We start from the raw sequence: 20,826 nt of genomic DNA on the forward strand, positions 1-20,826 counted from the left end.
AATGCCCTTGTAAATCAACAGGGGGTTAGCCTACGAGTGTCCAGTGCTGCCCAGCCAACAAATGTGTACAGCTCACCGTGACCAGAGCGAATTTTGCCATGATGGTAAAGCTAACAACAACTAATATGCTAATGCACACCTCCTGATTCTCAGACAGTAAAATGTTTTCTGTATCCAGCGTCATTTTGATAATAGATTGAGGAGGTGCCAATATTCAGCCCCAAAGACGGCAATGCTTTTGTCAGTTGAAAGCATTTTAAGACATAAGATTAATATAGATTAATAAAGTTTGTGGAGCCAATCTCAAATAATGATAAGGTTCAATTGTGGATCATATTTTTAGATATTTCTTTCAATAATAGCAAATCTCTCAAAGGTTCATATCGACCGCATCTGAACTGATGATATCAGCAAATGCTAGAATGCGAATGCAGCCTGTTTGACATTTCAAAATATTTATCTACGGTAATTCAGTTCAAATTCTAGGATCAGAGCAATTTGACCCCACAGAGGAAAAGACAGGGGACATTTTGGTGTAGGAGAAATCAGGTTCTTAAGTCTCAGCTCAGCTCAGGCCAGAAGAGGCAAGCATGAATGAAGCTAAAATACAACTTCAGGTAGGGGTAAAAAAATCTATAGATTGCGATCTAAACATTGGTCGATCTCGATGATAAGGCAAGCACATTTAACTGACTAAGGTGTATAGCCAGTCCTTTGTCAATAAAAGCACATGGTGTTGAAGAGGAATCACCGCTGTCTTGTTTAGGTGAAAACACTGAGTCATGGCCGCAGTCTCTTTATGTCTCCCCACGTGTCCTCACATTTCACAAGTTTTGACTTAAATCTGCACAATGTCACTAAAAGTCCAGTGTCTGCCGTCTGACCCCCTCCCTCCCGCTTTCTGATCCAGCCACAGCTCCTCTCCTCTTCTCAAGTGCTTCTCCATTGTAATCCAAGTGACGCAAAATGACAATTTTCTCACAGTTAAAGACTCAAATGTAAGACCTAATTTAGTGCTTGGACATTGCGCCTGTTTCTGCCAATAGCGATAGCGCACAAGCTTTTAGTCTTACTATAATGTATCAACTCACAAACTTTAAATGTGGATTTCTCTGGAGTTATTTATCTTATCAAATATCGAAACCATAGAGATCCTGACATCCTTCTCTCTATACCTGAAGTCCACCCATCAGTTATCAATACGATGGAAGAAAATCGCATTGCAAATCGAGGTTGATCAATATGGGGAAAAAATTATGAGTCTTTTTGTCTCACCCAGTCCTTATTCCTAGTATAGTCTTTACTTTCACTTTAACATACAGTATTGGGTCAAAACATTGAAACAACAAGAGCTTGTCTGCCATAGAGGGACCATAGTTTAATATTTCCCTGGCTATTTCTCACCTTATGCAGTTGAATGCCTCTCCTTGTCATTTCAATGTAAAGCCAGACAGTTAAAGTATGCAACATTTTGATTTAAAAGTTGCTTGCTATAAAATAATTGAAATATTTGCTTGTTTCAGTCATAAATGATCAATGTTCAACTTTTCTGAACTCCAAAGAAAGCCTCAAGTACAGCTGACTGAACCCTATAGCAGGCAGGTGGGGAGCAGGTTCAGACTGACGTGCTTTGTTGAGGATGCATCACGGTAAATAGCCTTCACCTCACATTCTCTTTGGGAGTCTCCAAAATACGTTTGACTGGAGGATGGATTTCTCTGTAGTTGAACCTTTACACAAGTTCATTCAAAGGTTTCACAGTTTCAATCTAAGTAATGCAATAATAGTTTCAGTTGATATAATATTGCTGTTGAAGGGATCACAATGAGAGGGTCCATACAAAGTAGAGATTAGATAATACTTTATTGTCAGATCAGAGATCTGAAATTTGTCTTGCACATAAATGTAATACCCATATGTTTAAAAAGTACGAGTCTATTCAGACTGCACATTGTAAACAACGTCAGGAGCATTAAAGGAACCTTATGTAAGACTGAGAAACTGTAATGGTGATGTATTCTTAATTACAAAAACATTGGACATTATTCACATTGTTATAATTTGGTGTTTTGGTTAAAGTCAATTATCCAATCAGAAAGCAGAACAAGCCTCACACATGTCTCTTATTTGTGTTACCAGTTTCAATTCTGAAATCCAGATGGTTTAAAACTAAAATGACTCTCTCTGATCTGAATGGTCACTACCTAAACCCCAGCACTTGCAGCCAATCATGAATCAGTGCTAGTGCAGCCTCTGTACTCAGTTTGCATGTGTAATGTAAAGTTATTAATTCAACCTTTGATAACTTAAATCTTATCATATAGCCAAAAAATAACAAAAAATGTCTCAGTAGCAAACATTGAACCCCCAAAAATATAGTTCCAGCTTTCATGTGTTGAACATTAAGTCAATATAGTGATTATTGTGACAGGTCTATTTAGCAATCCATATTTGAGTATCATTTCGATAGAGGCTAAAGCTAATGTGAGTGTTTCACACTCTAAACTGCAATTTGGTTTTTATAAGATTTTTTTCCATCCAAAATCGTGCTAGGTGCTAGGTCTACTGAATGTGTTAGCAGCTTAGCAGATTTGATTTCACAATTAAAAACCTGCAAATTACATCTTTAGTGTTTAGTAGAATCATTCTTACCGCGGTGTCAGTGCTTTAATGAATATTTTGTAAGCATTAAGCGTTTTTAATAAAAGAATAAATCGGCAGCATGTCAAAGGCGAGCCAAGGCACAAAGGAACCCCGCAGTCAGCCACACACTCTAACTTTAGCTACAGCACATGCACATGGCTAATTAGCATACTAGCCTGGCGTCTGCCACCTGAACTGTTAGTGATAGCACTGTGGCACAGGCGCATATGGCCGGAACAGAGGGAAAAAAAAAGTGCAAAGTGCTAAGCTAACACATAGAGGAAAAGCAAAGAGAAGACAGCAGGCAAGAGGCTGGGTAAGACTGCTTCTGTTCCTCAGACTCTGGGGCATATTTACATAGCAGAGCACTCCAGAAAGAGGCTAGCAATGCTTTTAAAGGACCACTATGGAACATTTTCTGGTGGCGTGTCTGCCGGCTTGTTTAGGGTGACCAGATTTTCAAAGTTCAAAACTGGAACACACCCGGGTTGGGATGGTTCGTATTAATAAAATTGTGAAAGAATAGCGTAACATTGTCCATTCTCTCCTCAGTTGTGTCAGTCAGAATCTGAGAGACTTCTGTCGGTGCATTTTTTGCCTTACGTTTATTTTCAAGCACAGTTTTCTGTATTTTAGCTAAACAAATTACAATATAGCTAAAACCAGAAGTTTACATATACCATATAAAAAGACACATATGCTTTTTTTCCACTGTCTGACATGAAACCAGACTAAACTTTTTAGGTCAGTTAGGATTACGAAAAATCATTTTTATTTCCTAAATGCCAGAATAATGAGAGAAGGATTCTTTTAGACAATTTTTTATTACTTTCTTCAAAGTCAGCTGTTTTTATATAGTAAGATTACTATGTATTTAAACAACTTGGGAAAACCCATTTGATGATGTCATGACTTTAGAAGCGTCTGATTTAGTCAACATTTGAGTTAATTAGAGACAAACCTGTGGATATATTTGAAGGCACACCTCCAACACACTGCTTCTTTGTGTAACATAATGAGACAGTCAAAAGAAATCAGCCAAGATATCAGGAACTTGCACATTTCCAGATGCCTGAAGGTGTCATGTTCATCTGTTCAAACAATTATATTCAAGCATAAACACCATGAGAAAGTTCCACCATCATACCGCTTAGGAAGGAGACAGGTTCTGTGTCTCAGAGATGAATGTGCTTTGGTCCAAAATATGCATATCAATCCAAGAACAAAAGAAAATACCTTGTGAGGATGCTGACTGAAGCTGGTTAGAGTGTGTCATTGTTCACAGTGAAACAAGTACTGCACCAACATGTGCTGAAAGACCACTCTGCCAGGAAGAAGCCATTACTCCAAAAGAAATACAGAAAAGCCAGATTACAGTTTGCAAATGCACACAGGGAGAGACATGGAGACATGTCCTGTGGTGTGACAAAACTACAATTGAAATATTTGGCCATAATGGGCATTGTTATGTTTTGAGGAAATAGGGGAAAGCTTGCAGACCTGAGAACACCATCCCAACTGTGAAATACGGGGGTGGGGAAAGAACATTGCGAGGAAATACTGAAGCAACATCTCAAAACATCAGCCAGAACATTGAAGCTTGGGTGCAAATGGGTCTTCCAAATGGATGACCCGAAGCATACTGCCAAACTGGTTACAAAGTGGCTTAAGGATAAAGTCAGTGTTTTGTAGAGGCCATCACAAAGCCCTGATCTCAGAGTAATTATTATGCAAGATAGATATGTTTAATGCCATGCTGTGGAACATTTGAGGTAACGTTTCAGGTTTTCAGGAGAAAAGCAGTTGGAGGACCCCCTCATATTACCAAAAAAGGTAAGGAGCTGAAAGTAGATATGACTTCACTTGACTTAAGATTATTTTCACTTTTTACATTTCTAAATCTGAGCACTTGCAGTATCTGTTTCCCTACAGGCTGCACTCCCCTCCATTGAAGGTTTGATGTTGGAGACTGAGCCTTCTGGGGCCAGCTCTGGGTGCTCAGAGTTCACTGGGGCCATGTTTAACCCTCCATACATCAATATTTGAGCTGAACCTTCAAGTTTGCACAGAAACACATCCAAACTAACATTTCATGTCTTGTTTCAAACATTACATTATACATCAAATATATTCTCCATCATATTGGATCTTTTTTTGTTTAACTTTTTTCTCAGACTATACTAGTACTATACATTATACTAGTTTATGCGCATGTTTTACAAACTATTATCATGTTAAATACCCCTAAGATTTTTACCCCAGTCACACATCCTCCTGTAGTTAAATTTTAAAGAAGAAAAAAATGACCCCTATTTTCATTATTGTGATGGGCTTACTTCCATAGTTAGTTACACATTGGATTTGGTTTCGGTAGCTGCTCGCTAGCTTAATCTGCAGCTACCATTAGGAGTGGTCAGCAGCATGCTTTGTTGTGATGTTGTTTACAGTGACGAATCGTAATGGGCCAGGCTCCTAATACCTCATTGGTCTCCACAAATTTCCAACCTCGAAGTCGACAGAATTATCCTTTATGAAGTTTTAGATGAATATTAGGCTGTCACAAAAATCACTATATCAACTTATTGTTCCATATATGAAAGCTCAGTATTTGTCGTGGGAACTTTTTCTTCGCAAAATTGGGGTGATTATTTTTTATTTTTGTTATAATACGCTCAGAATGGAGCTGTAGAAAGTTGAATATGTTACTTCTATGGCTAATTATTGCTTCATTGGACTATTTGTTTGATTTTTGCTTTTAATGATACTGTCTGTTTAAAAAATGTTCTATTGCTTTACTTCATGCTTTATTTTAATTGCATCAGTGAATTAAATATTATCGTAATATATCTCTAGAGCAATATCTCACACTTGCAGATGCGTTAATGAATATTGTGATTTAAAATTTCCAATTTAAAATATAATAATCCAAAGGTGTCATAGATTATAACTATATAGTAGACACAAGCACAATATGTCAGTTTTTAGTGGGTCAGAAATTCCCCCTTTTGGTTGTAGCAGAAAGGGCATCTGATATAAAAAAAAAAAAAAAAAAAAAACTATAAGGAATTTATCAATACCGATATCAGGTATCGGCTCGATACCAGTCAAATTGAGGTATTTTGGAGCAATAAAGCACTTGCACATAAATAAATTCAAAATAGACGAGCTTAATGCTATACTGACTAACATTCCAGGCAAAGCAATAACAAGAAACTTTGATTCAAATGGTTAAAAATTATGACAACTTCTCGGCGCAGGACCTGATGTTCACTGTCTGAACTTGTTCATTTTAAACAGTTTGCAGGGCCCCAAAGTTATTTTTCACTTACCTTATGCATTCGAAACATCCTAATTATTCACCACAATGACTTTATAAACACTTTTCACAACTCTTGGAGACCAGATCAGAGTTTTGCCATCACTCAAAAGCTAACAAGGACTTGCATGCTGACACACACGTCCTGATTATCGAATGATAAAGCGCTTTATAATTAGACACAGATAGCACACAGTGGACTTATTTTGACCTCTACATTATATCTGACACATTTTGTTCAAATACATGTAAAAAAAAAATCAGGTACAGGACCTTTAAGACATGATCCAACCCATTGTGAAATCTACAAACAAGAATTCTGGAATATATTAGTTTATTTTTTGCCATCAAATTTATTAAACAATCAATAGCAATGGTTATTTCAAATTTAGAATGAGAAAAACACATCCTTCCTCCCGTCTCCTATCTAAAAGCTGCCTCCACTAAACTCAAAGAGGAAATCAAGCACAGAGATACCCACAAAGTAGTTATAATGGACAAGGCCTTATACCATTATGTCTGTATGCTTTTAAGACACACTTCACTCCTGAGATTACATGGATCTTATATTAACAAGAATAAACAGCGCTTGGCTTTAACAATGATAAATGGAGATTACAAAATATATTTCTAAAGACAATAGAATGCGGCTCAGTCACAGAAAATAGGACTTTCTATGTCCACACACATAGGCCTATAAAAGATATTTTTACTGCCCCAATAAAACAATGCTGACAACTTCTCAATTACCAAGTGTTGTAGGATAAATCTTGAGTGTCATATATCTGTGAAAAGTGTAGCTGCACAGTTCCACTAAATATGACACAGAAATGCAAAAAATGACTTTAGATTAATTTAGTTTTGTAGGTTCTGATACAGTATTTCTGGTCATATGCTAAAAATACCTGACATACATTTTGTTAAAGGTGTAGTATGTAACTTTCTGCACGAGCCCATGGAAACATAAAGTTGAAACCATACTTAAGGAACATTCTTCATAGAGATAGATATATTGTATGCCATACTGTAGAATATTATGGCTGAAGGAACAACAGCGAGCAAAGCGAGGCCGAGCGAGGATGAACAACGCAGAGCGAGGCAGAGTGAAGCAGAGTAAAGAGAATGGACTCACTCTGCATTATTGTTACAACAGAAATTATTTATTAGTTAGTTTTTCTTTCATTAATTGAGAACAAAAACAACATTGAGAACAATGAGAACAATGAAATATTAGGGGAGTTGTTGTGTCGTTGGGCAAGACATGTCACACAGATTCCCAATGTATAAATCAATGCCCATTGTATTATATTTTATACAGTCTTTTTAAAATGGGTGATTCACAAGGAGGTCAAATAATAAAATCTCTACCAAACAATAAGTTGATAGCTGTTAACTTGAAAAATACCACTTCATGACATCACAAGGTGGAATAGAGCATTTTGAGTTTTGGAGATGTAGACAGACTAATGATAAAGGGTTACTCAAACATGTGTGAATGAAACAAAAAAACAACTCCAAGTATGATTTTGAGGAGGTAATGTGGTGTCTGTTCTGCATCATCAGATCCCTGTCCTCCTTCCTGTCCCATTTTGTAGGGTCAGGGCACAGAGGTGACAAAGATCACAGGCTCACACTGAAAGGTATGAGTGCAATATCCTATAATTAAGTCTTGGGATTTAAAGCCAGAAAAAAACAAGATGTGTCAAGAGGCCGCCCTATAGTCCCATAGAGTATAAATATAGGTGCGTTTCTTTGTTTGTGGTCTTTCTCACATTGGCTCAGAGAATACCCAGACTCTGTCTGTGATTGGCATAAACTCTGTATTTGTAATAAATAGCATTACACTATCAGAGTTCGTCTTCCCACTCCGGACCACTGGGCTACTACTAAAGGTGAGCTGCTGTATGCAAATTAAACTACAGTAACAACATTCTAACGTGGCTTAAATCTCACAAGAGTCAATTTTGCGTGATATAGGACCTTTAATAAACTTGTAATGTAATGTAATGTGATCGCTCTTGTATTCCGAAGTGAGCACTAGCTCCTTACAGCGGTGCCCCGAGGAGAGGACACCGACACTTTGGCACGTTTCCCTTTGTACATTATACCGGGCTGCGTGCCATTCATGTCCGGTCCGGGATTCGTCTCCACCCTCGTGTCCTCCCGCGTGCGTGTACCACCCCGGTGCTCGTGCTCGTGCACACAGGGCGTCGGCTTCACGTGGTGGACATGTTTGTGGACAGCAGACGTGTGACGATTCAGTACCAAGGACAGCGTCTGCGGAGAACGCGTAGCCAACTTTGCCTACAATGTGTAACGTGCACATTCCGATACATGCACCCACTGTTTTGGCTTGTGAAGTTAAAACACCACGGATAGCCATAAAATCCTCTCTAGACCACACAATCAAAACGTAGTCCAAACCATGTCTAAACCAAGACTAAACCAGATGGAAATCAGGAGGAATACATCAGGTCTAAACCATGCTTAGTCTATGTATAAACCACATCAAACCAGGACTAAACCAGGATTAAACCAGGTCTAAGCCAGGGCTAAACCAGAAGGAATAAACCAGGTCTAAATCAGGAGGACTAAACCAGGTCCAAACCTTGTCAGGACCATATATAAACCACGTCAAAACTGAGTCTAAAACAGGTCTTAACCCGGACTAAACCAGATGTAAACCAGGGATAAACTAGGAGGAATAAACCAGGTCTAAACCATACCTGGACTATATACAAGCCACGTAAAAACCGAGTCAAAACCAGATCTTAACCAGGACTGAAATAAGTCAAAGCCAGGTCTTAACTTGAACAGGATCCACGCGAGGATCATCCTCGTTTTACCAAGACTTAAGCAGGACTCAGGTCTACAAGTGAACTTGATATCAACATAATGAACCACAAACGCCAAAACGTGCGACCATTACGTCGCATTCACCCTGTTTTTACGAAAGCCCAACTTGTTCCTAAACTTATGTAGCCTACGCAGCCGCATTGGGGCAGACTGAGCATCAATCCGTTCGTCAAGGCAGCATAACTTCCCGGACATTCCACCACACTGCACCCACGGGATCAATGCTGCGAGCCTCCCGTGTGCCCCCAGCAATGCACCACCACGCCCGTGCAGCGTAACAATCCGGCGTCTTACCTTTACCGAAGCCGGCGTACAGGCTGTAGAAGAGCAAAAACCAGTGGCGCTTGACAATCATATTCGTGTCCGAGAACCTGCCCTCCACACGCGGGTTGAGTGATGAGAACAAGTAGAGCCGCGGGTATCCAGGTATGCGCTAGTTTACATAAAGTCTCGCACACATCCAACGGGACCGGCGCGGGGATGCTGCTGCTGCTGAGCGGGTAAAGTGCAGCTCCTGTCTGTACTGACTCGCCTCCTTTATTGGCCGTTCGCTTTGACTCGTGGCTGCGGAGTGAGCGAGAGTCCCGCCCACGCCTTTTTGACTAATGAAGACACGTTGCCAGCAGAGAAAAACCCGGGGGAGAGAGGGTAGTCCGGGATAGAAGTCCTACAGTGGTGCCCAAGAGGGAGGAAGAGGGATGAGGGGTTAAAGATGGTTTGGACAGGGACCAGTTAGGAGAATTTAATATTGATTTGTCTACGTCTAGCCTTTTTTCTTCATGAAAAGACATATGCCACTCAAAAGTCGCTCATTTAGCCTATTTAAATGGCCCGGATTATGTTATTTTCTGATCTCTGTTCTAATGTTTTTTCCTCATCACAAACATACCTGGAGTTGTTTTGTTTCATTCACACATGTTAAACACACAAACCGTTCATATTTAGGCTGAGTTCTTCTCTCAAACTGAAAACACTCTGTTTCACCTTGGGATGTGATGTGGTAATACAAAAAGTGCTCCACTGTGTTGTTAAACTCCATACACCTTCATTAGAATCATTTGGATAATTTCAGCCCTGGAATTGCCCATCTTTAATGAACTAAAGGTAAAAAGGTAGCTGCTAACCTGAAAACTACTACTACAGGACATCACAAGGTGGAACAGAGCATTTTGAGTTTTGAGATGTAGACAGACTAATGATCAAGAATTTATCAAACATGTGTGAATAAAACTAAACTCAACTCCAGATATGTTTTTGGGGAGGTAACAACACATTAATAGGTCTTAACATGGTTTTGTGTAATATAGGACCTTTAAAATGTTGTATCAAAATGACCATAATGATAATACTAAAGAAATGTAGTTTACAGGCTTGTCCAAGCCTCGCAAAGTGCCACACTGAAGTCATTATTCACTCCACACTCGGCAGTGGTAACCTACTACTGATGGAAGCACCCCCTCCGACCATCATCGCCAGCACACGCACACACCACGTTCATTCCAGGCAAGGTGTGTAGCATGTCTTGCCTGAGGACACAACAGCAGTTTTGACACTCTGCTCTACTGTGGTATTTCCGGTCCCATCCAAGTGCTAACCAGGCCCAATTCCAAGATTATTTTAAGTAGGTATGGCCACACTTAAGCCCCTCTGACTTTCACCAGCACCCACGCACACACCACAGCCATACCGTATGTCAAGTGTCTTGCTTATGGACACAATGGCAGTATCCACTAAAGCCACTGCTGTAGTAGAACTTGGTCCATGTGGGAAACAGACCTCTGACCTTCGGGTTGGTGGACGCGAGTCCTAACTATAGCTGTTTACTACTTGTTAATGTAATGTCATTTATTCTGCCTTCATATTTCCACATTTTGACAGACATGTGTCCCAACTGCTGCCCTCTGCATGTGTGTATGTCCTGAATAATCCCATTGCCCTGTGAAATTCAATTATGTGCTGTAATGCAATCATGGCTACTTCCTCCACACAACATTATTCAAATGTAATAAATATGATAAGGTCGTAACCAGCGCTGCACACAGCCTGCCTATCTGTGTCACTGAGGTCCCAGAACCCCAGAACATATTAGCACGTGTATACATCTCACTCACAGTTTTGAATGGTGCATGTCACAGTAATGACCCAAAATGTAGACAATCTTAGACTTACTTTGGTCAAACTTTAAAAAGCATTCAGCAGAGGTCAGCAGCACTCTGTTACGTGCCAACGTTTCATTGCATTGCATTGTAAATGGAATAATACCAGCCCTATCCTCTTACCATTTAAATGTTTTCTAAAATATGATTTTAAGGCTATCATCTGTAACTAAAAGAAGACTGGCCGACCTGGCCCTGATGTATTCTCACATAACACCACTAGATGCTATCTACATTACTGCGGTTTGACAGTGTGCCAGCTTTGGTCTGACTGAAGAAGACTGACAAGTCTCACAGAGGCCAGGTGAGGGAAGAGGAGAGGAGGGAACAGGTTTCGCATCTGCCATCTACTGATGTAAAAATAAAATAAATTTGCAGATGGTATCTTTAAATCGCAAGAAGACCTTCCAAATCAAAAAGCTAATGACATGCTACTGTACTATCTGACGATTGAATCACCCCTACATGTGCTGTTGTGTTTATTTTTAGGTATATTTACTATTACTACAGTCTCATGTTTTATAAATGTGCAAAAAAAAAAAAAAGAAAATATCACTGTAGGTTAACAGAGTTTAGTGCTTTGCTCATTGATTCTGCAGAAATCAGCTCCTTGTGATATTTTTTGTTCCACAATATGGCATTAAACATATCTACCTCCATGGAGACAAGCAGGTAACATCCAGGCATATAATGTCACTATAGAGGTAATAGACTCTGCTGGTTTAAAAATAGGCCAGGAAGATGGGGCTATGGGGTTATCACAAAAAAAAAAAAAAAAAAAAAAAAAAAAGATTAACAGTAACATAACATATTGCGAAATAAGGTCAATAATTCAATGTGACCTTTCCGCCTCTACACACATATCTCTGGAGTGTGGACAATGTGAGGAAGACAGAACCGTGCACACGTATCGGACATATGAATCAAAGTTGGTGGCTCCTCAAAATTGAATGAGAGCCTGATCAATGCAAACCCTCTGCTTTAACCAGATCATGACTGCAGAGCGAGAAGGAGCAAAGCCAAGCAAGACAGAACAAGGTAGAGTGAGGCAGGGCAAGGCGGGACGAGGCAGGGTGAGGCGAAGCGACTCAGGGCAGAGCGAGGCCAAACGCGGTCGAGCAAGGCTAAGCAAGGCCAAGCAAGGCCAAGCAAGGCAAGGCGAGGTGGAAAGAGAGGCCGAGCGAGGCCAAGTGAGACAGAGCATGCCAGACCGTGCCAGAGCATGCCAGAGCATGCCAGAGCGTGTCAGAGTGAGGCAGAGCAAGGCCGAGCTCAGAGGATGGACTCACTCTGCATTATTGTTACAACAGAAATTATGTATTAGTTAGTTTTTCTTTCACTTATTGAGAACAAATCAACATTGAGAACAATGAGAACAATGAAATAGTAGGGGAGTTTTTGTGTCGTTGAGCAAGACATGTCACACAGATTTCCAATGTATAAATGAGTGGCAATTTTATTGTTTTTTGTACAGTCTTTTTAAAATGATCAAATATCAAAATTTCATCAATCTATACTAAACCATGCACAGTAAATCCTCCAGCCAAGACTAAACACTTTTTCTGCACATGTACACAGTTCCTGATGTAGTCTGGGACCCTATATTATCTCCCTGAGCTCCAGTGGGTGTGATTTGGCCTTCCAGGAGTGATGTGTAGTGCTATAGAGCGTGTATTATTTTTTATGCATTCTCCCTTATTATAATGTTGTTCCCTTGCCAAAAACATGTCTGAAGAGGTTTTATATGCCATCCATGCATGTTTGAGTATTTTATCGATCTCTCCCAGGCCCTATTTGAACCCTCCTTATTGTTAGCTCTAAGATTCTGTACAATGCCCACAAGTCACCCATGCTACCGCATGAAAATTCTCCATAAATATACAAAAACATGATACAAAACTGTACACAGTAACTTGGGATGCATATTAATTGCGTTTTGATCGCACTCTGAAGGGGGAGCAACTTAACGTGAAGAGCAAGGAAGGGGAGACTCAAGGCATCAAAAACAAAAGTGAAATTTATAAAACACGTTAATATGTTGTTTTCAGCCAATTTAGCATTTTCAAAACAATAAACGGTAACATGGTGATCTATGTGTTAGCAGTTACTACCCCACAGAAGTAAAATACCCCCTCTTTAAAGCTAGGCCATATAAATGTTATATCCAATTCATTGTAATGAGAAAGCAAAAAACGTTTTGAAGTTTGTATCTATTGTAGATAAATGCTTGTTTATCTGTTCATTGCAATTGGCTATGACTGTTAAGAGTCGATATCTAAACTTCCAGCTACGTTTTTTGAATAAAAGAAAGATTTGTGGGGCTTGATGAAATAAAACTTAAACTGTATTATGAAACTGTTGTGAGTGTCGGGACGTAACATCTGATATCTAATTTGAAGAACACATTAAATTATGCTTATGTTGTCAACATAAAACTTTTGTCATGTGTAGACTTACTTACAGTGAGAGGAAAAAACAACTTTTATTTTTGTAAACTTTTTGGTGCATTGCTAACTAACCTTTTTCCTCATGCCTTGACTCTATTTTTCTTCACAAACCGGAACTCAAACTTTAGGACCTATTCTCAATTAGAGAGGGTTAAAGCTCCAGCTGTCCCTCCTTTCTCCAGCCTCGTCCCCCAAAGACAGCACAGTGTGAGTGGAAACCAGGCAAGGCTCATTTTCAAAGTCCACGGAGGAGGTCATTTTACACATGGTTTAACGTGCTGCTGCCGGGAACATTTGATTCCATTTTGCAGTGTGGAGAGGAGTCCCACCCCTGCTCTGCTCAAACTACTTATCTGTACTCACCTGAGAACAAGCTGAAATGCATCACACACACACAGATGATTATGACTCTGTGGGAGTGTGGAGAGAATGCAAACCCTCCTTTCGGTTAGTTGTATGAGACCGTGCGTTTTGTCTAATGCTCCGCCCTCAAGTTTACATAACCAGAAAGCTCTCTGTAGCACTCCCCATGCTGCCACCACACAACCCCTCCCTGCTCAGCCCTCCAATCACAGAATAGCGAGTGGCAGAGACAGAGCATCAAAAATGAAACTGAAACGTTGGTTTCTGGGAATACTATATAGTATTTTCAAATCAATAAAAGGTAACACGTGGTTCTAAATATGTTATGTGTTAACAGTTAATACCCCATAGAAGTAAAATATCCCCTCTTTAATACCCCATAGAAATAAAATGTCCCTTCTTTAAATCCTGATGTTAAGTTTAAAGTTAGTTTATTGTCAGTCCACCTAGCCTACAATGCGTTACATTATGGCTATGAGAATTCACAGTAAGGCTCAGTGAGAAAACACAGCTAGTAAAATGATAATTCTTATAAAAAATGTGTGTGATTGTTTTTTTGTTGTTTTTGTTTTTTGTTTTTTGTTTTTTTTTGTTTTTTTATAGCAGGCCCATCGTTTATAATTAAAACAATCTGGGAATGTAGCATACAGAGCTGACTGTAGTCTCTTCACATTTGTCTTAAACTTTAACAGTTTTTTTTTTGTTGGAACGCTAAAATATGTTCTGATATTTATTACTAGGATACTACACTCTTCTTCGAGGGTATAAACTGTTAACAAATAATATATATAGATCACCCCGTTACCTTTTGTTGTTTTGAAAATGCTAAATTCACCGAAACCAAAGTATAAACATGTTTTTTAAGTTTCATTTCAGATGCTCTCAGTACCCCGATCCCACTTCAGAGTGCTATCACAACAGAATCAGAGTATATCCCGCTATCATCACATCAGGTTTGTCAAGTTGTTGTGCATTGGTTTGTCTCATGCTTTTATATATTTATGGAAAATGGTGGTGCGGGCGCAAGGGTGACGTACGCTTGTGGCAGAGCTTTGTTTAGGCTTGTGCCATAAGGAGGGTTCGAATAGGTCCCAGGAGCAATCACCAAATTACTGAAACATGCATGGATGACACATAAAACCTAGTCAACCATGTTTTTGATGGAGAATAATATTATAACAAGGTAGAAAGCTCCAAAAGTAAATTTTGCATAATACCCCCTCTTTAAAGAAATACTGGTATATTGATTTTTTTGTTAGTATTGTCTATTTGTACTTTTAGCTGCCACACTAAGCACTGATATCTTACTCCCATTTACATTTTCCTTGCTGCATTGTACTAAAACTCACTTAGAAGTCTTTATGACATCTTGTCATTCATTTCACCAAATTTTCTTCTGTGGCCCCGATAATCAGCGAGCAAGAAAACCACAGTGGACAGCTAAATCCCGCGATCGCTCCATTTTGTATGCACTGGTCTATGAGAACACCAGCTGCCCAGGGCCATCATGGACATGAAACCCAGCACAAAGCACCGAACCCTGGCTAACACCATTGCATGACTGGCCCCGCCTCTCCTCACCAAAGGAAGACAAAGACCCCAATCGATTGAATTATTACGGGTAGAAGGTTGGATTAGCATATCACTAGTTCAGGGTCTCATTATCATATTTGCCTCAAAGATATTGTCAAATATGGATTCCACTGAAACTAAGATAGCAGAAATCGATTTTGATGTCATTGTTGTGTTTGGCGCAAAAGTGTGGGTTTCCTGGGAGTTTTGCAGTAAAAGGACTAATTTACATTGATTATAACCAGAGATGAGTTAGTCAATATTTAGATGATGGAAGAGGCAAATATTCATGTGGTTTTCAAGGTCAGCTGTGTTGTTCATGGAGAGGGTTGTGCTAGTATGAAGTCAAACTGAAGGCCATGTCCTAAGGCAACTGTCAAGAGTTCCACATGTGCATGGATTACTTAACTGCATGTGTTTTTAGAAGTAGTACTATGAAGAGCAACATGTCAACAGCCAACAGTAACATCTTCAGGTAATATACACAACATATATGTATAAATAATGATGTAGATTAGCAGGTGGCATTTCATTCAAATTTATTATGCTTTAACATTAGCTTTAGCATTGTCTGTGTCATCCTCAGTCATCCAGGTAGGTTCAAAATGTCAGCTGGACAAATGTTTTGTCATCTTGTTTCTGCTAATAACAGAAGCTGTAAGTGGATGTGCTAGCTTCGGTGTAGCTAGCTCCTCCCTATAGACAGATATAAGGCAGTGTTCACAAGTAATCTGACCAGAACTGAAGACACGGCTTGGATGAGCAGCCAAACGTCTTCTCTCTAAAACTTTTGTCCAGTTGACAAAATAGAATTGTTCTTTTTATGGATCAGACCTGGATGACTGAGGGATTACACAGACATCATTTCAGTCAAGTTAGTGCCTCCTTCATACAAATATAAGGCAGTGTCTCATCAGCACTTGACTAGAACTGAAGAAGCCACTTGTATGAGCGGCGAAACTTCTTCACTCTAAAACTTTTGTCTAGTTTGAATTTAATAGAATTGAATTTACTTTTGCTATGGCTTTAGCTATTCAAACGCATTTGAATGTAATCTGTATAATCTGACATCCACAGACCTACAGACTACTATGTACAAGCATAACCACAGAAGTCATTAGTAAAGTGTTTGCCTTATTTGAAATGTCTTTAGTATGTTGAATGGTGAGTCCATGTATGTTATGCAATTCTTAAAAATGTTTTCTTTTCTTTTCTGATCTATTGTATATTTATTTATTTGCTTGTTTGATTAAAGGTGCTGTAAATGGTTTGTAGATGTCTTTTTTTTTGTTTTTTGTTTTTTTGTTTTTTACTTGAATACATGAAAAACAGAACTATTTCACTTTAAACTGCAGTGGTCAAAGTTATCCCTCACTTTCCTAATCATTTACCACAATTACAGTAGTTTATAAGTGCTTTTCACAACCGTTAGCATTGTTAGCGGTGTTTTGCTATCCCTGTAAAGCTAACAATAACGAGCATGCAAACAGTGCATCAGTGTTACTTCCTGCTTTGAGGAGGATAAAAACACAGCAGTCACATTTTCTCCATAAGAGCTGCTTTTACAATGTGTACTGGAGCTGGACAAACTTTATCACATGAAAAAAAAGTTCCACCCATTTAAAATTTTCAGGCATGTTACACCCCTTGAATCAGAACTTTTCATTTTGATTGTTTGTTGTTGTTGGGCTGTTATAATCGCTCACCATACAAAACGAGATATTGTTTTGATCAAAGTAACTTACTTTGTCTCTATCAGGTCACACCTCATTGTTTTGGCATTGTAATTAACAGTCGGCTCTAACATTTGTCACTATATGTCCCTCACAAATGTTTGACTGATTCCATTATAAAACATGCACCTGCCGCTGCTCTGTGGTCCTTAGCTGTGTACTTACAGGAGCTTTCTGATTGGATTAGACAAACATATGGTAACAATTGTCTGCGAAAGTGGCAGACATGACCTGCATGCAGAATCAGTATGACCAACTTAAAGTGATGCTAAGGTGAATTAAAGCAAAGACTGTATATATAAATAGACATAGCTAACTTGCTAGCCTATATATATATATATATATATATATATATGGTTTGGATTTTTTATGCAGAAATACATCACATGTTTAAAGGTCCTACATTACACAAACTGACTCTTGTGAGCTTTTAGCCATGTTAAAATGCTGTCACCACCTCAAAAACATACCTGGAGTTGTTGTGTTTCATCCACCCTTTTGAGTACCCCTTTATTATTAGTCTACATCTTCAAAGCTCAAAATGCCCTCTTCCACCCTGTGATGTCATGATGTGGTAGTTTTAAATTTAACAGCTCCTTTTACTTTTAGTTCAGTAGAGAGTGGCAATTCCAGGGCACTTCCTGTATTACTACATGGCATCACAGGATAGAACAGGGTGTTCTCTGTTTTAGGGAAGAACTCAGCCTAAACATGCAGGGTCTGTGTGGTAAACATGTGTGAATGAAACAAAACACACTTTAAATTGTTTTTGACAGCCATAGCTCAACTTACCACAATACCTGACCTTTCATATTGTCATAGAGATGCTTCTATTTGGCACATTACTTCAGGTTTGAACGCTTACTTCAAATCCTACCGCTGATACTGCCCCTCATAGTGCTGACTTGCATGTATGATTCAAAACTCATTACCGAGCATAGCTGTTAGGGGGTCGATACAGCAGTAAAGACACACTGCAGTCTTCTCATAGTCACCAGCGGCTCCACGCGTGTGCCTCTCTTAAAGGTACACAGCTTAAGAGGCAGGTGTAATTTCCCCATGGAACACTAGAGAAAATACGTAGTGTGAAAGCGTACTGTGTATATGTGGGTATGTGTCTGTGCGTGTACGTGTGTGTATGTATGTGTGTGTGTATGTTTGTGCGGGGGTGTGTTTGTGTGTGTGTACATGTATGTATGCACATGTGTATGTGCATATACACATGTATGCACATACACATGTGCATACATGTGTATATGTGTGTGGGGGTGTGTGGGGGTGGGGGGGGGGGGGGTGGGGGGGGGTGCATGCATGTGTGTGTATGCTCTACTGGTGTGAGGGGTGAACTGGGAGAAAAATGTGTTTTTCAAAGTTTGGCCAAACATTTAATAGAAGAAGAGTCAATCTGTGGTCGTCACAGCTGTTTATTTCAGTTTAGATTGAAAGAAGTAAAGAATTAATGTTTCTCTTTGAATATCAATAGGCAAATATAATGTTCAAGGTGATTTTTTTTCCCCAATTGTAGCTAGTATTACATAACTTTAAGAAAATATACCTTGTTTCACATGTACAAGAAGTCCCGCGCAATGCATGATGGCACAGCCAACAGCTGCAGCCTTCGTCAGCTACATTTGAAGGCCAGTTACGTCACTTCCGGCATGAGCATCCTTCCCATCATGCACCGCGCAGCACTTTTCAGATGTTCAAAAAACACTGAGCGAAAAGCTCGTCTGGAGAGAAGACATGTAAGTACACGCTTTTAACTTCATGAAATCATTACTAACAGAACTGTAAATGCCATAAATAAATAAATAAATAAATAAAGCCATAATGCCCACAAAACTGTTATTAACTGCATAAGCCTCGGAGATTTAAGCTAAAAGTCTGATTTATAATCTGCAGCTAACGCGGAAAAAAGTCCGCTCAAACCTTCATATTTGGACAGATGATCACAAACACTAATCATGTTTTTACTTGGCCAGTGGAGCTTGGAGGTAGGAAAACACGAAGGCATAGTTATATTATGTCTAACAATTTATATTTGTGCAAATTACGCAATAGTCTCCAATGTATGCATTTAATTCTGTGATTTATCTGCTTTTACAATCCTTGAATGTTTTTAAATGAAAGAGTAAAGAACACGGTTTGGGCTGGTCAAATTTATGATGGACAGTTAATAGATTTGTGTTGACAATGATGCAGAGACTAGAGACCTGTGTCTGTCCGTTATGCCTATCAGACCTAATTGTATAATAATGGGAAAACTGATTTTTTAAAACAAATTTTCTCATCTGCATCCTCCTTTATGACAGGAAACACTGCTGGGGTCATAGAACTGGTGGCTGATATGATGCAGGTGATGTATGAAATGGGTCAACTGCAGATCACAATAATGTGAACCTAACACTATGCTGGAGAGGTGCTGAGCTGCTGCCGACACAGACTACTGTCACTCATGAGGTATGGGACAAGTTTTACCTGTACTAATATTAATGTCACAAGATGAATCGTGATCAAATTGAAATCTCAATTTAAATGATGAAAATAATTAATAATTTATAGACTACGGAACTCTAATTATCATTATGCACTTTTACAATGTCAATTACCTGCCTTTGTGTTTGTCCAATATATGTGATGTGTTTGTGTGGCATTGTATGTATGTATGGCGTTTTTCTCTGTGTGTTTTTGACTGTGAAGACAAATTTCCCCTCGGGGACAATAAAGTAACTAACTAACTAACTAACTAATAAGCATCTCTCAAATGTATACTATTGCTGACTTAATTTAGCAGTTTGTATTTATATAAATCTGAATAATATGCAAGATATACAGTGTGATCCTAATTTCATTCTAACCTGTAATAGTATTGTAACTTTATTAATATGTTTGTCATTACAGGTTTTGACTCTGCAGGACTTTCAATTGACCAAACACCAGGCCTATTTTCCCACTCTGCAGTCAATAGATCTAGCTGAGTCCTCCTGGACAAGGGATGCATCATACTGAATGGTCTAAGTGTGTTGAGTCATGTTTCCACTGTTAAAGTTTAACTTCTAGTTTATTCCAGAACAATATATATATATATATATATATATATATATATATATATATATATATATGTATATATATATATATATATATATATATATATATATATATATATATATATATATATATATATATATATATATATATATATATATATATATATATATATATATATATATATATATATATATTTTATTATTATTATTATTTTTTTCCAATAAACTAGGGTTCGGTGAATGTGCATATGAAACCGGTGGGGTTCAGTACCACTAACAAGGTTAAGAACCACTGACCTAAAGGGATTTATCATTGAGGAAGTGGACCATGGTAATGTTCCAGTTACAAAAAACAGATTTTTACTTAACATAAAATAGATTTGTATTTCATAATGACCATGAGATAATTTGTGTTGTTATGATGTTTCTGTCTATACTGACTTTTGATTCACTGTGAGATGTGACAGTTGTTTGTCTCTTTTTTTTTTTTTTTTTTTTGATAATAACTAATTCATTTACATGGACTGAAGAATGTTTAAGCAGTTCATATTTTACAGAGATAATGAGTTTGTGTAGGACTGTCACATGATTCAGTAAAAAGAGAACACAGTCATACAACTGTTTTTCTACTAACTTTATTATGTGTAATGGGTTTAATGTTTGACTATTCACATTATTGACGAAGTATTTCCA

General features: G+C 38.6%; 1 protein-coding gene across 1 annotated transcript in view; it reads right to left on the reverse strand.

Moving 5' to 3' along the window:
* Positions 1-9,177, reverse strand: part of cadm2b (cell adhesion molecule 2b) — a 456,432-nt gene extending 447,255 nt beyond the window's left edge. Inside the window, exon 1 of the mRNA XM_055226183.1 lies at positions 9,110-9,177. Within this exon, the coding sequence (XP_055082158.1) occupies positions 9,110-9,170 (61 nt within the window). The 5' untranslated portion in view covers positions 9,171-9,177. The remainder of the gene's footprint in view (positions 1-9,109) is intronic.
* Positions 9,178-20,826: the final 11,649 nt, after the last annotated feature.

This window comes from Periophthalmus magnuspinnatus, chromosome 13, assembly GCF_009829125.3.
Source record: "Periophthalmus magnuspinnatus isolate fPerMag1 chromosome 13, fPerMag1.2.pri, whole genome shotgun sequence".
In the NCBI taxonomy this organism is placed as follows: Eukaryota; Metazoa; Chordata; class Actinopteri; order Gobiiformes; family Gobiidae; genus Periophthalmus; species Periophthalmus magnuspinnatus.